The sequence below is a fragment of the Phyllobates terribilis genome, unplaced genomic scaffold (assembly GCF_046119375.1).
Source record: "Phyllobates terribilis strain yellow unplaced genomic scaffold, ASM4611937v1 Scaffold_11__3_contigs__length_659146591, whole genome shotgun sequence".
Classification (NCBI taxonomy): Eukaryota; Metazoa; Chordata; class Amphibia; order Anura; family Dendrobatidae; genus Phyllobates; species Phyllobates terribilis.
The window spans coordinates 521,773,196-521,789,737 of NW_027362771.1; the positions used below are offsets into that span (position 1 = coordinate 521,773,196).

General features: G+C 43.5%; 1 protein-coding gene across 3 annotated transcripts in view; it reads left to right on the forward strand.

The window, feature by feature from the left end:
* Positions 1-1,757: 1,757 nt before the first annotated feature.
* The window catches only part of LRRTM4 (leucine rich repeat transmembrane neuronal 4), an 842,864-nt gene continuing 828,079 nt past the window's right edge, over positions 1,758-16,542 (forward strand). Inside the window, exons 1-2 of one of the 3 annotated variants that reach the window (XM_073653662.1) lie at positions 1,758-2,546; positions 4,357-5,903. In XM_073653662.1, coding sequence (XP_073509763.1) covers positions 2,543-2,546; positions 4,357-5,903 — 1,551 coding nt within the window. In that variant the 5' untranslated portion in view covers positions 1,758-2,542. The remainder of the gene's footprint in view (positions 2,547-4,356; positions 5,904-16,542) is intronic. The other 2 variants (XM_073653663.1, XM_073653661.1) reach the window with 2 other exon arrangements.

Genomic DNA, 16,542 nt, shown 5'->3' on the forward strand with positions numbered 1-16,542 from the left:
GGTCGTGTTATCCACGAGAACCATGTATGGACTGGATTAGGGCTAGTTCTGCCGGACACTTAGGAAGACCTGAAAATCCTAGCTGACCCGTCAGGGTTAATTACCATATGGTTTGGAATTTTTTATAACCAATTTTCTCGGTTATGCCATACTGATGGGGATCAATAGCCATAAGGTTGTAAATGTACTTAAATATGCAGAAAGGAAGAGGACTAAAACTCTAGCGCCACCTATTGGAAGTAGCTATCCTAAAAGTCAATATTGATCCTTTAATGAGCCTTGCCACATGACTTAGGATAAAAGCCAAACCAGAATCTTAATTTTCAGACACGGTGTTTCAGGGTGTTGCCCCTCCTCAGTGCAAAGCAAGACATCTAATTTGGCTGTATGAGAGGTCTTTGACTGGGATCTAAGGGAAAATGTTTCTTCTCGCAAGTGTGGCATGCCAGTGTGAGGAGGCTCATAAGCCATGCAGTGCTCCTTTATTTAATTTCCAAGAGGAGCAATACATGGACTATAAGGCTCCTCACATTGGCATGCCAGTCCTGGCATGTCACTTTCCACAAGAAGATAAATGTATTTACACATTCACCAGCATGGTGCTTATGATTTGGAAAGGAAAACTTAATTACAGGCTACTAGTGATGAGCAGTATGTTCTGTTCACCCTTTCGGCGAGTATGCTCAGGTGCTCGCCGAGTATCTTCAGCATGCTCGGGTGTTATGTTTTAGTCACTTTGTCATGATTTGACAGTGACTGTTTGACAGTTTTAATACATTTGAGGAATGCCTAAGAAATAGGTATTCCTCACATGTATTAAAGCTGTCAAACAGTCGCAAATCATGAGCACAGAGTGACTGAAATATAACACCCAAGCATGCCTAAGATACTTGGAAAACACCCGAGCATGCTCGTAAATCTCAAGTAACAAGCATGCTCGCTCATCACTAGAGGCTACGTTTAACTTATCGGGGCTACAAAGTATGTGCAAACATTGCTGTAAAAAATCATATTGTAGTGACCTAGATAAACTCAGATGGGTCGGGTCTAAAATGTTCAACTCTGCCATATCTATATACAGGTACAAAGGCAAAAAATACAAGCAATATATACAGGGGAACGATATATAGTATGCAAGAATAAAGTGACTACATATCCACTCAAGAGGAAGGTCTATTAAATGGCTGAATCAGGTGTTCTCATATTAATGTATTTAGCTACTAAGAAGTATATTTAGCAAAGTCCTGCAGGTAACATTGGGACTTTTTCGTGTACTTGTGAAAGTTAATAATCCTAAGGGAAAATCTGGAATCTTCTCTTTGTACCGAAATGAGAAGCGATGCACTTAATCTCCACCATTCTCTATTTGTCACAGTCAAGGAAGCGACTGCAACCCAGGTTTTCTGTAAGGAAAAAGTCCTAAAGAACTAGGTTACTATTGGTCTGCTGGGACCCCAGGAGTGCTGGAGACAAATAGGAATGACCTGGGAAATATCCTGCAAAGGACATTAGAGCCAAGATAGGACACGACGACTACCAGGAGGACCCGCTCCACCCTACGAGTGGCTAGATGTAATAAAGAATGACTTGAAGACTGCCATCTGCGTTGCATTACGCACCAGTAGCCTCTTTCGTCTGCGGTGTTATCACACATGAATTATTTATACGGATTTTTAACAAGATAACGCATGTCTGACGCACAGTCCCACCGACAAGGCCATTGTTGAATTCGGTCAGAACCTATGACGTATAATCCATTCATCAAATGCACAAATGGCTCTCAGAGGCGAGGGAGTTAATTGTATTTGGTGAAGGAGTAAGAGAGCCTGCACTGCATTGCAATGACAGCCCCGGCTTGCCATGGCTTTTCTCTGTCTCCTCTAATTTATCCAGCAGGGGTCACTCTATAGCTGAAGCTCAGGCAGGGAAAGCAAGCTTCTGAGCATCAGCAGTCTCTGGGAAAAAAAAAAAACCTCCTGAATCCCAGCTGCTTTCCAACACAGCTCCATAGCAGTGAAAACCTTCACAGCTATATAGAAAAAGCAGGCGACACTTGCTCTAAACTTGGGCTTTGAGACATCCCCATTGCAGGCTTCATGGCACATGACAGCACCAAGGAGGAGATGGCACTAAGGATGGACATCTAAGGATGGCAGGCGGTGGTGGGCAAGGCTGGTTAGGTATTGCAAAGATTTTGCACAGAAGTTCTCTACCTTCCCTTGCAGGCTGCATCCTCCACTTCATGTTGGATCCATATAGCAGGATTTCCTTTTTGATCTGAGCTACAGATTCACCTACCCCTCAAATCCAAGCCTATGAAGAAAACAAGGAGATAAACTTTACCGTCAAATATACCCCTATATACATATATACAGAAGGGAGGGGGGGCGGTTGAGTCTGGCAACAGGATGGTTTGACACAGAGACCTGTATGGACCATGAAGGAACTGCTGCTTCATAATTAACAGGCAGAAAAAAAAAGGAAACATTTCCCAGAGACAATCCCTAAGAAAAAGGACGAAGGAATCGCTGGGAGACAGAGGATGGGTAAGTGAAGTTCTGGCTTGATGCTTGCAAGGACCTGTCATGTATGTCTGCAAGAAAACTCCCCAAGTCTGGTATTAAAGGTTGGAATTAGCATGAATAAAACACACAAGGTGATGATCAGCTCATGCACCAATGCAAGCCCAATGTAATACCTGGAGATAGAGCCATACATTCCTGCAGACATACATGGACGCATATATCATTCACCTGCCTGCATTTCTTCTGTCCTATGGAACATTTATACATGCAGACATCCATTTCTAGCCATATACACCTGTAGGCAGCTGCAGGTGCATCAATCTCTACCCTACACTACCTGCTATTATTTAATGACCACCTGTACTGACCACCTATATTGACCTCCTGTATTGACCACCTATATTGACCACCTGTATTGACCCGGTCCATTTCGATGACCACCTATATTAACTACCCCACCTCCATTACAGCCAGACGTTACTACATCCTGACCCTAATTATTCATCTTGTTCCAACTTGACCCCCTTGGACAAAGGCTTAGTGTGGAAGTTGCACATTGTGCCATGTTGGTTAGTGTGGCATGGCTCTCCTTCCATGCGCAGCAGCCTTACAGACAGACCCAAGGCTATGACTCCAGTGTATGACAGTTGGAGAGGATATGCCATGTTCAGGCTTTTTGCACAGAGCCAAAGGATTCATCCCCAGCTCCTGAATCTGATGCATTCATCGCATAGAGAATGCTCCTTAGTAGCAGACACAAGAAGGAAATGCCAGCTGGGTTTTTAACATTTTAACCTGTTCCCTTCCCTCTATGGCCTCTCGAAAAATATCCAAAATTAGATTAAAACTGGAAGCTCAGACTGCATTTTATCATTATATCCAAACCCCCACCTCACCCCCCCAAAAAATGTCTCCACATATCAAATCTCTGAGTCCACAACCCTTCTAATATTTAACCTCTCCTCTCTGCAAATATTCCACTGATCCCATCCACGAGCTCGTCTCATCAAATTTCTGGTCCTGTTCCACTTGTGACCAGCAGAATTAGCAAGGTCAGATATGTCCCTCACTCTTAAAGCCAATGGACAGAAGGGTTAAAAGAATGGAACAAGGGGGGCAGAATAAACGCCTTTAAAGTGGATAGATATCTATATATAGTACTAGCCCAAAAGGGTTAAAGCCCTATTTAACCATCTGCTTCCTACTCCACGACCCATATAGATCGCTTAATAGAAGCAACGATATGCAAACACTGCATCACTTTAATTAAATTCCAGCCACTAGGAGTTGCATTCAGGAAAAAAAAAGGACAATTCATTCAGTCTTAACCCTATCCCCTCTTTCCTTATTGTCTACCGTCCTCTTGCAGAGAGAGACAAACCACTCATTGAACTCATCTTAACTATCAGGGGTTAGTTGAATAAACATACTGTAGATTGGCAAGACCGCGACATACATGTATGTGCTTATGAGGATTGACATGTACACATGACCAATTACGTAGCTTGACGGGAAGGCATGCCATGGGATCGATTTTACATGTTTTTGTTTTTCAAAAAAAATGTATAAATAAGAACTAATTCTTACTTATTCAGAAATGCAATATCAGGGGTGTGGTAATCTATGTTTTTAGGAATAAGGATGGTGCAGTCTAAATTAAACACAAAGACTCCTGTTAGGTGGCATGATATCAAGCCTTCTGATCTTCTCATTCGGAAGCTCAGAGGACTTTTTTGGTGATGTGGCTGGATTTATGATATCTGCAGGGGGGTTTATTACTTTTGTCCTCTTTTACATGATTTCAATCCCTTGTATCTTTCCATTTTTGCAGGGTTGCAACCGATGAATCAACTGAAAGGCATGAGTTTATCACTGGTCCTGCTGCCTGTTCTACTCATAGTGATTGTTGTGGGGGCACAGAAAGCTTGTCCAAAGAACTGCCGGTGTGATGGGAAGATTGTGTACTGTGAGTCCCATGCCTTCAGAGACATCCCGCAGAATATTTCAGGTGGCTCACAGGGATTGTCTTTACGTTACAACAGCATCCAAAAGTTGAAGTCGAACCAATTCTCTGGCCTTAACCAGCTGGTCTGGCTTTACCTTGATCATAATTATATCAGTTCGGTGGATGAGGATGCCTTCCAGGGTATCAGGAGGCTGAAAGAGCTTATATTGAGTTCCAATAAAATTACCAATCTGGCCAATGGCACTTTTCATCCAGTCCCTAATCTTAGAAATTTGGATCTATCCTATAACAAGCTTCAGATGCTGCAATCTGAACAGTTCAAGGGTCTCCGTAAGCTTTTGAGTTTGCATCTGCGTTCCAACTCTCTGAAAACTGTGCCAGTTAGGGTATTTCAGGACTGCCGCAACATGGAATTTTTGGATGTAGGATACAATCGGCTCAGGAGTTTGTCTCGCAATGCCTTTGCTGGCCTCCTGAAGCTGAAGGAGCTCCACCTGGAGCATAATCAGTTCTCGAAGGTGAACTTTGCTCACTTCCCTCGCCTATCCAACCTGCATTCACTATTTCTGCAGTGGAATAGGATCAGGTCCATTAGCCAAGGATTAACTTGGACTTGGAGTGCTCTGCACAACCTTGACCTGTCAGGAAATGACATACAGAACATTGAACCTGGCACCTTCCAATGTCTCCCCAATCTACAAAAACTCAATCTGGATTCCAACAAGCTCACCAACGTCACCCAGGAAACCATAAATGCTTGGATATCGCTGACCTCTATAACCCTGTCTGGAAACATGTGGGAATGTAGCAAAACCATATGTCCTCTGGTCTTCTGGCTTAAAAACTTTAAGGGAAACAAAGAGAGCACCATGATCTGTGCTGGCCCTAAACACATTCAAGGTGAGAAGGTTATTGATGCCGTGGAAACATACAATATCTGCAATGAAACCCCTGTGTTGGTGACCGAAAGAGCTTATCAGACAACCAAAGCTCCTCCAAAACCACAATTTGTACCCAAGCCTACAGTCTACAAGTTGGTGAGTGTACCTCCAACTTCATTCACACCAAGCCCTTCTCCTGGCCTTCAGACACCCATGGCAGAGCAAGAATATGAGCATGTTTCCTTCCATAAAATCATAGCTGGGAGCGTGGCGCTTTTCCTGTCCGTGGCCATGATCTTATTAGTCATCTATGTATCATGGAAAAGATATCCAGCCAGCATGAAACAACTGCAGCAAAGTTCCATGATGAAGAGAAGGCGGAAAAAGGCCAGAGAATCGGAAAGACAAATAAACTCTCCGTTACAGGAGTACTACGTGGACTACAAACCTTCTAACACAGAACCCATGGATGTATTGGTTAATGGATCAGGACCCTGTACATATACAATCTCTGGCTCCCGGGAATGTGAGGTATGAAAACATGAAAACCTTGAAATGATACTAAACATTTTTTTGCTGCTGTTAAAAAGCCGAGGTAAAAAATCTATGACATTTGAGATGTCCCCAAATCTCTAAGATGAGTTACCAGGCTTGATAGTTAAAAAAACAAAAAACTTCTGAGTATTTTTTTATACATTTTATTGTTATCATTGGTGGGTTTTTTTTGAATCCACTTTGGTGTACGGTTGGTTTAAGTGAATGCAGCAGGAAAAAGGTTGATTTTTTTTTTATTTTTTCATTTATTTCTTCTTTTTTTTTTCTTCCCCTGGGAGCTGGGAAACGTGAAGGAAGTCCGTTCAAGGATGAGATATGAATAAGCCTTTTTCCGATGGCAGGAGAGAGTGCTTGCCAAGTGGGGCAGATAGGGACAAAACCCTAGAGATCCCGTAATGAAAAGGGCATTCTGTGCCTGGTGTGTGATTTGTTGGCCGTTATCGCTCTTGTTTTTATGGACTAATGAAAGGATTTATCCGATAATAATAAAAAAATAAAAAATAAAAAAAAAAGGGATTATAAAATAATAAAAAATATATAAAAAAAAGAAAGCAAACAATTACAACATCGCAAAAAAACAATATAAAAAAACACACAATTTGTGATCTGGATATCAAGAGGAGCTAAAGCCAAAGATACAGTAACCACCCAATTTGTTTTCTTGTTTCACGGACTAAAGAGCGACAGATCTTATTTGCTTTTACTTACATTTTGATACATGACATATGATTTGCCTTATGGAAAGATAAGACTGCCTTACTTCCAAACGATTGACAGTCACCAATCCTTTTTTTTTTTTGTAACTCGTTATATGAGGACCAATTGTCACTTTAACCACATATTGAACTCTGGTTTTTGCTGCTTCTTATCAAATTAATAAACAAATCTTTTCCAATCGGTGATTGGAGACGACTAAATCCATGGATATTCATCTGGCTGCAGAGGTTCCATAAAATCCTTTCAGTATTCCACGCCTGATTGCTCAGGGAGGCTGAGCTGGTTTAACCCTTTCAGTGCTCGAAGGGGTTAACGGCAGCTTGGTACATTCTGTGTGTTTTTTTTATTAATTATTATTATTATTTTAATGTCGTGATGATGAAGGGGGGGTGACTTGGATATTGAGAATGATCTGTTTCTTTTTATTAAAAAAAAAAAAAAAAAAAAAAAGTATTTTAATAATGATAACACTTTCAATGCAAAACGAGGGCGTTTTTTGTCTGATTCGAGAAGGACCTCTATGGTAGAACTGTTGAATGTGTACAAAAAAAAAAAAAAAAAAAGGGAAGGGAAGGGATGATAGGGCACAAAGATGGGCATTCACTTGGCATTATGTACAGTCCCTACGACTAGTGTTGAGCCACCCCCGTAGTGTTCGGGTTCGGTTCGGTTCGTCGAACACCGGGATGTTCGAGGAACTGTTCGTAGAACTGTTCGTCGAACACCTTAGAACACCGTCGAACACCGTTAAAACCAATGGCAGGCAAACAAAAACACATAGAAACACATAGAAAACACCTGCAAAGGTGTCCAAAAGCTGACAAACTGCTCAGAAGACACTCTGTTTAAAAAAGCCGGCCGGCAAATTCAGCAGCGGCATACACCGGTACCCGACAATTTAGACAAGAAGGAATAGAGCATCACACATAGATTAGATAGATAGAAACATGTCAGTCACACATATAAGAAGCACAGTGACAGTGTTGGTTACTGCATTTGTCATTTAGTGTAAAGGATTTATTAAAAAAAATATTAGTGTTTTCATGCACCGTCTCTTTAAAAAAGCCGGCCGGCAATTCAGCATCTGTACCCGACAATTTAGAACAGAAAGAATAGAGCTTCACACATAGATTAGATAGATAGAAACATGTCAGTCACATATATAATAAGTACAGTGATAGTGTTGCTTACTGTACTTGTCATTTAGTGTAAAGGATTTATTTAAAAAAATAATAGTGTTTTCATGCACTGTCTCTTTAAAGCCGGCCGGCAATTCAGCAGCGGTACCCGACAATTTAGAACAGAAAGATAGAGCATCACACATAGATTAGATAGATAGAAACATGTCAGTCACATATATATGAAGTACAGTGATAGTGTTGGTTACTGTACTTGTCATTTAGTATTAAAATAAAGGATTTATTATTAAAAAAATTGGCGTGGGGTTCCCCTTAATTTTAGGCTCTAGCGGAGGTTAAGCAGACGGCTGGGGCAGATGTTTGAAGCCTGGGAAGGGGGTAATACCCACGGAGCTTCCCAGGCTACTAATATCAGCCCCCAGCTGAATACATAGCCTTTACTAGCTATTAAAATGGGGGACCCCCCCAAAAAAATGACGTGGGGTCCCCCCTAATTTAATAGCTAGCAAAGGCTAGGCAGACAGCTGAGGGCTGATATTAATAGCCCAGGAAGGGAGCCATGAATATTGGCCCCCTCCCAGGCTAGAAACACCAGCTGTCAGCCGCCCCAGAAATGGCGCATTCATAGGATGCGCCAATTCTGGCACTTAGCCTCGCTCTTCCACGCTGCCCTGGTGCGGTGGCAGGGGGTAATAGGGTTGGGGTTGATGTCAGCTTATAATGCCAGCTGACATCAAGCCCAGGTTAGTAATGGAGAGGCGTCTATAAGACACCCCCATTACTAACCCCATAGTCAAAGTTAAAAAAAACACAAACACCCAGAATAAAGTCCTTTAATTGAAATAAAGACACAATCCTTTATTGTTCTAAATTAAACCATACCTACCATCACGCCCATTCCAGCTGAAGCCAACGATCTCCTGCAATAAAAGAAAAATAATAAAGCAACCTCATCCTTACCTTTCCATGGTTCCCACGACAGCTTCAGCTCTGCTAAATCGAGATGACAGGCTGGACCGCAGCAGAAAGCCGCCATCCAGCCTGTCATCCCGCAGACACTGAGAAGAGCAGGCATGCTTGCGCTGCTCAGCGTCTCTCTGTGACGACATCCAGATGAGCCGAGTTCATGTCCAATGAACTCGGCTCACCTCATGCACGTCACTGACAGCGTGGGAAAATTCTCACGCTGAAGCGCTGATTGCAGGAGAATTTTCCCACGCTGTCAGTGACGTGCAGGAGGTGAGCTGAGTTCATTGGACATGAGCTCACCTCATGCACATCACTGACAGCGTGGGAGAATTCTCCTGCACTCAGCACTTCAGCGTGAGAATTTTCCCACGCTGTCAGTGACGTGCATGAGGTGAGCCGAGTTCATTGGACATGACCTCGGCTCATCTGGATGCCGTCACAGCGAGACAGTGAGGAGCGCAAGCATGCCTGCGCTTCTCAGTGTCTGCGGGATGACAGGCTGGATGGCAGCGTTCTGCTGCGGTCCAGCCAGTCATCTCGATGTAGCAGAGCTGAAGCTGTCGTGGGAACCATGGAAAGGTAAGGATGAGGTTGGTTTATTATTTTTCTTTTATTGCAGGAGATCGTTGGCTTCAGCTGGAATGGGTGTGATGGTAAGTATGGTTTAATTTAGAACAATAAAGAATTGTGTCTTTATTTCAATTAAAGGACTTTATTCTGGGTGTTGTGTTTTTTTTAAATACTTTACTAGAAATTCATGGCGGTCATGTCTAATACTGGCGTGACCCCATGAATTTTGGGCTTGGGGCCAGCTGATAATACCAAGCTGGCCCTAACCCCTTTATTACCCAGTGAGCCACCGCACCAGGGCCCTGGATGAGTTGGGTACAGCGCCAGAAGATGGCGCTTCTATGAACGCGCCATTTTCCGGGGTGGCTGCGGACTGCAATTTGTAGCGGGGGGGGGCCCAGAAAGCTTGGGCCTCCCTGCGCTGCAGATTCCAGCCCCCAGCTGCCTAGTTGTACCTGGCTGGACACAAAAATAGGGCGAAGCCCCACGTACTTTTTTTTTAATTATTTCATGAATTTCATGAAATAATTAAGAAAAAAAGGCCTTCCCTATATTGTTGTGTCCGGCCAGGTACAAATAGGCAGCTGGTGGTTGGGGGCAGCCCGTTCCTGCCTGCTGTACCTGGCTGGACACAAATATAGTGCGAAGCCCCACTTCAATTTTTTTTAATTATTTCATGAAATTCATGAAATAATTAAGAAAAAAAGGGCTTCCCTATATTGTTGTGTCCGGCCAGGTACAAATAGGCAGCTGGTGGATGGGGGCAGCCCGTTCCTGCCTGCTGTACCTGGCTGGACACAAATATAGTGCGAAGCCCCACTTCAATTTTTTTAAATTATTTCAGGAAATTCATGAAATAATTTAAAAAAAATTGACGTGGGGCTTCGCACTATATTTGTGTCCAGCCAGGTACAGCAGGCAGGAACGGGCTGCCCCCAACCACCAGCTGCCTATTTGTACCTGGCCGGACACAACAATATAGGGAAGGCCTTTTTTTCTTAATTATTTCATGAAATTCATGAAATAATTAAAAAAAAAGTACGTGGGGCTTCGCCCTATTTTTTTGTCCAGCCAGGTACAACTAGGCAGCTGGGGGCTGGAATCTGCAGCGCAGGGAGGCCCAAGCTTTCTGGGCCCCCCCCGCTACAAATTGCAGTCCGCAGCCACCCCGGAAAATGGCGCGTTCATAGAAGCGCCATCTTCTGGCGCTGTACGCAACTCATCCAGGGCCCTGGTGCGGTGGCTCACTGGGTAATAAAGGGGTTAGGGCCAGCTTGGCATTATCAGCTGGCCCTAAGCCCGAAATTCATGGGGTCACGCCAATATTAGACATGACCACCATGAATTTCTAGTAAAGTATTTAAAAAAAAACACAACACCCAGAAAAAAGTCCTTTAATTGAAATAAACACACAATTCTTTATTGTTCTAAATTAAACCATACTTACCATCACGCCCATTCCAGCTGAAGCCAACGATCTCCTGAAATAAAAGAAAAATAATAAAGCAACCTCATCCTTACCTTTCCATGGTTCCCATGACAGCTTCAGCTCTGCTACATCGAGATGACAGGCTGGACCGCAGCAGAACGCTGCCATCCAGCCTCTCATCCCGCAGACACTGAGAAGCGCAGGCTTGCTTGCGCTCCACAGTGTCTCTCTGTGAGGGCATCCAGATGAGCCGAGTTAATGTCCAATGAACTCGGCTCACCTCATGCACGTCACTGACAGCGTGGGAAAATTCTCCTGCACTCAGCGCTTCAGCGTGGGAGAATTCTCACACTGAAGCGCTGAGTGCAGGAGAATTCTCCCACGCTGTCAGTGACGTGCAGGAGGTGAGCTGAGTTCATTGGACATGAGCTCACCTTATGCACGTCACTGACAGCGTGGGAAAATTCTCCTGCACTCAGCGCTTCAGCGTGGGAGAATTCTCACGCTGAAGCGCTGAGTGCAGGAGAATTCTCCCACGCTGTCAGTGAAGTGCAGGAGGTGAGCTGAGTTCATTGGACATGAGCTCACCTTATGCACGTCACTGACAGCGTGGGAGAATTCTCCTGCACTCACCGCTTCAGCGTGAGAATTTTCCCACGCTGTCAGTGACGTGCATGAGGTGAGCCGAGTTCATTGGACATGAACTCGGCTCATCTGGATGTCGTCACAGAGAGACGCTGAGCAGCGCAAGCAAGCCTGCGCTTCTCAATGTCTGCGGGATGAGAGGCTGGATGGCAGCGTTCTGCTGCGGTCCAGCCTGTCATCTCGATGTAGCAGAGCTGAAGCTGTCGTGGGAACCATGGAAAGGTAAGGATGAGGTTGCTTTATTATTTTTCTTTTATTGCAGGAGATCGTTGGCTTCAGCTGGAATGGGCGTGACGGTAAGTATGGTTTAATTTAGAACAATAAAGGATTGTGTCTTTATTTCAATTAAAGGACTTTATTCTGGGTGTTTGTGTTTTTTTTAACTTTGACTATGGGGTTAGTAATGGGGGTGTCTTATAGACGCCTCTCCATTACTAACCTGGGCTTGATGTCAGCTGGCATTATAAGCTGACATCAACCCCAACCCTATTACCCCCTGCCACCGCACCAGGGCAGCGTGGAAGAGCGAGGCTAAGTGCCAGAGTTGGCGCATCCTATGAATGCGCCATTTCTGGGGCGGCTGACGGCTGGTGTTTCTAGCCTGGGAGGGGGCCAATATTCATGGCTCCCTTCCTGGGCTATTAATATCAGCCCCCAGCTGTCTGCCTAGCCTTTGCTAGCTATTAAATTAGGGGGGACCCCACGTCATTTTTTTTGGGGTGTCCCCCATTTTAATAGCTAGTAAAGGCTATGTATTCAGCTGGGGGCTGATATTAGTAGCCTGGGAAGCTCCGTGGGTATTACCCCCTTCCCAGGCTTCAAACATCTGCCCCAGCCGTCTGCTTAACCTCCGCTAGAGCCTAAAATTAAGGGGAACCCCACGCCAATTTTTTTAATAATAAATCCTTTATTTTAATACTAAATGACAAGTACAGTAACCAACACTATCACTGTACTTCATATATATGTGACTGACATGTTTCTATCTATCTAATCTATGTGTGAAGCTCTATTCTGTCTGTTATAAATTGTCGGGTACCGCTGCTGAATTGCCGGCCGGCTTTTTTAAAGAGACAGTGCATGAAAACACTATTATTTTTTTTGATAAATCCTTTACGCTAAATGACAAGTACAGTAAGCAACACTGTCACTGTACTTCTTATATATGTGACTGACATGTTTCTATCTATCTAATCTATGTGTGAAGCTCTATTCTGTCTGTTATAAATTGTCGGGTACCGCTGTTGAATTGCCGGCCGGCTTTTTTAAAGAGACGGTGCATGAAAACACTATTATTTTTTTTGATAAATCCTTTACGCTAAATGACAAGTACAGTAAGCAACACTTTCACTGTACTTCGTATATATGTGGCTGACATGTTTCTATCTATCTAATCTATGTGTGATGCCCTATTCTTTCGGTTCTAAATTGTCGGGTACAGGTGTATGCCGCTGCTGAATTGCCGGCTTTTCATGTTTCACTGTTGGCACTGTTCCCATCGATTTGGGCAACCACTGTAATGCCACAACCACCATGGCTGTGGCATTACAGTGAGTGGCAGACAATCCCTGCATGATTGGTGCTTTAAATAGCGCCAGACATGCAGGACACGCTTTTGGTGCACGAACAGTTATCGAACATAACCTCGAACAGCCGAATTTTTTGCAAATCGTTCGGGTTCGTGGAACAACTCGAACACCGCCCAAAACAGCTCGAATTTGAGATTGGCGAACAGTTCTAGTCGAACACCGCTCATCTCTACCTACGACTACATGTAGACTTCATTGAACGCCCCCTATTGGTCAGCTGGGAAACTGGGATCCTACATTCTGCCAACTGATCAACCCTGAGTATGTTGCCCTTCCACTGCTATCTGCTTGGCCGCTGTTCTGATATTGGCAGTGCTGAATAAGCCCGTCTGATGTACAAATGTCAAATTCCACACGTTGAACTTGATTCATGTGATAGAAGAGTCATCTCTTTCCTGAACAACAAAAAAAAACCCTGATCAAACAATTCCGTGTTTTGTCTTCCTTTGACGATTATTGCTGGTGGTTAAGGATTTGGAATGAGATGCAATCATGGGGCACGGAGCCGGCACGTAGGGATGAGTGAGCTAGCCATCGACTGGAAGCAGAATAATGGCTCCCGGAGAGCGACCACATGCTGGCAGAGCTGCTTCACCGGGTGTGATTGTGTGTGCATAGAGATGAGCAGAGCCCAGATTGTCATTAGGCACCACATGTCGTCGCAAGGTACCATGCCTGATTCTTCACAAAGCGTCAGGTATGACGGACAGCTGTAGGAAGACTGCCATAACCCTATATAGCAAGGATAATAAAAGCATTGCAATATCATCATGAGCAATGGCTAATACATCCAGCAAACTCATCTCTAATATATATACAGTATATATAAATATATAGTCATATATAATATATATATATAATTATACTTTTTATTTATATATGTTATATATATGTATATCCATAGATAAATAAATATATCAGTGTATATATATAATTTAATATATATATACACATATATATATACATACGTAGATAGATAGATAGATAGATAGATAGATAGATAGATAGATAGATAGATAGATAGGTATATCAGTATATAAATATATATATATAAAAAAAATATACACACATGATAAGCTATTACTCTTTTGGCATAATGGTCATTCGTACTCATAGGTTCTGATTCATTATTGCATTTTCTCCTATTTTTTTGTCTATTTTTTCTGTTTTAAAGAAAAGTTTTCACTGGATTTGTATTTTATTTAAAGAAGTCCTCCCATTAATATTTTTTTTCATTATAGGGAACCTGTCACCAGAAATAACACTATTAACCTGTAGATATGCGGTTAATCTGCTGGTTAATAGTGTTATTATGCTGCCCGGCGCCTGCAAGTAGCCGAATGTAGCAGGGAAAAAATGAACTTTATTCTCCCCGCCAGCAATCGGTTTCAGTCATGGGGGCAGCGCCGGTTCACACCACTTTGAGTATACAGAGCGGTCGCTGTAACTGCGCCACCGGCCCTGGCTGACACTCGCTCTGTATTGGGGCTTAGCTGTCAGTCAGAGTCGGGGGAGCGGTTATAGGGGCCACTCTAAGTAGCTCGGTATACTCAGAGCGGTGTCTGAAGCGACACTGCCCCCTGCCACCATGACTGAAACTAAATGCTGGTGGGGAGAATTAAGTAAATTTTCTTCCCGCTGCATTCGGCTGCATGCAGGCGCCTGGCTGCATAATGATGAGGCTAACCTGCAGATTAAGGGCATATCTGCAGGTTAATAGCGTTATATCTGGTTACAGGTTCCCTTTAAATCTGTGTTCATTTGCATCTAATGTTGTGTGAGTGCATTAATATATTCAGCTTCCGCCGTCTTCTCCGATGTCCAGCACCGGTTTTCTCCTCTTCTCAGTCACATTGCCGCCCTGTGTGACTCGGAAGTGTCTATAGAGTGTCAGGACGAGGCACCATAGGTTCACATTGTTAAAAGAGATTTCCTGCTCACACATAGGGTGCAGTCAAATGGCTGTATAAAGTGGACTGAGTTCGGAAGGAAATACTGGGAGAGGAATCCAAAAAGAAAAAAGAGAGATCCTGCACCTCCAACCCGGAAAAACGCGAATTTAGATTAAAAAAACATTTATTGAAAAAATATTTTAAAAATATTCCATGGTAAAAAGCGCTATGCAACTGACGAGTCTTTTTTAATCTAAATTCGGGTTTTTCTGGGTTGGAGGTGCAGGATCTCTCTTTTTTTCTTTCTGGATTCTTCTCTTGCTGATGACACAAGTCCCTTGGTCCGTGCACAGCCGGAAAAACCTTCATACCAAAAGACTGGTGAGCTGGAACACAAAATTTACTTTGATTTTCCCACGTAATACTGGGAGAGGCCAGAAGGTCTCCTGACCCAAGCATGACAGCTTAATGTATTGCTATGCAGCTGTCATGCGCGGGTCGGGAGAGTCTCCAGCCAGTGCAAGCATTACATTCCGATCTCCGTCCAATTTATATGGCCGTCTTACTCTTCCCATAGAGCAGGGATGTCAAACTCAATCACACAAAGGGCCAAAATCAAAAACTTGGACAAAGTCGTGTGCCAACCAGTATACCAAATAATGGGCCCCACATAGTCCTCCATACAGTATAATTGACCTCACATAGTCATCCATACAGAATAATGGCCCCACAGTTGTGCATACAGAATAATGGGCCCACATAGTCCTCCATACAGAATAATGGGCCCCACATAGTCCTCCATACAAAATAATGGGCCCCACAAAGTCTTCCATGCAAAATAATGGTCCCTACATAGTCCTCCATACAATATAATGAGCCCCACATAGTCCTCCATACAGAATAATGGCCCAATAAAGTCCTCCATATAGAATAATGGGCCCCACATAGTCCTCCTTACAGTATAATGGGCCCCACAGTCGTCCATACAGAATAATGGCCCCACAAGGTCCTCCATACAGAATAATGGCCCCAAGTAGTCCTCCATACTGATTAATGGCCCCAGATAGTCCTCCATACAGAATAATTGGCCCCACATAGTCCTCCATACAGATTAATGGCCCCACATAGTCATCCATACAGATTAATGGTCCTCAATACAGAATGATGGCCCCACATAGGGGTGGTGATTCTGGTGTCGCGGGCCAAATAAAACCACCCTGTGGGCAAAATTTGCCCCACGGGCCAGAGTTTGACATGTGTGCCATAGAGTGACCAAGACAGTCTGAAGAGTGGTGACATCACTGAGAAGAGAAGCGGAACGGCGCTGACTCCCGGAGATGTTCTGTGGGATACTCCCAGTTGGCTGAAGGGAAAGTTTGCTTCTTTAGTACCGGGTGGGCATAAACTTGGAACAGAGGGGCACAGAAGACAAAGAAAAATTGTTCTAGAATCAGTAAAACAGCAGCAATTGGAGGAGTCACTCAGGCTACATTAAAATAAATCCAGTGAACCGTTTATTTGTTTTGTACCAAAATCTCATTTTAAGTTGCGCCTATTTTGGAGTCTATTTTCTCCTCCTTCGTTTGTTTCTTTTTCTCCATTGTGGGATAGTTTTTGTAATCCAGATACTTGCAGCTGATTCATTATTTGTGGCTTTTTGAAAAG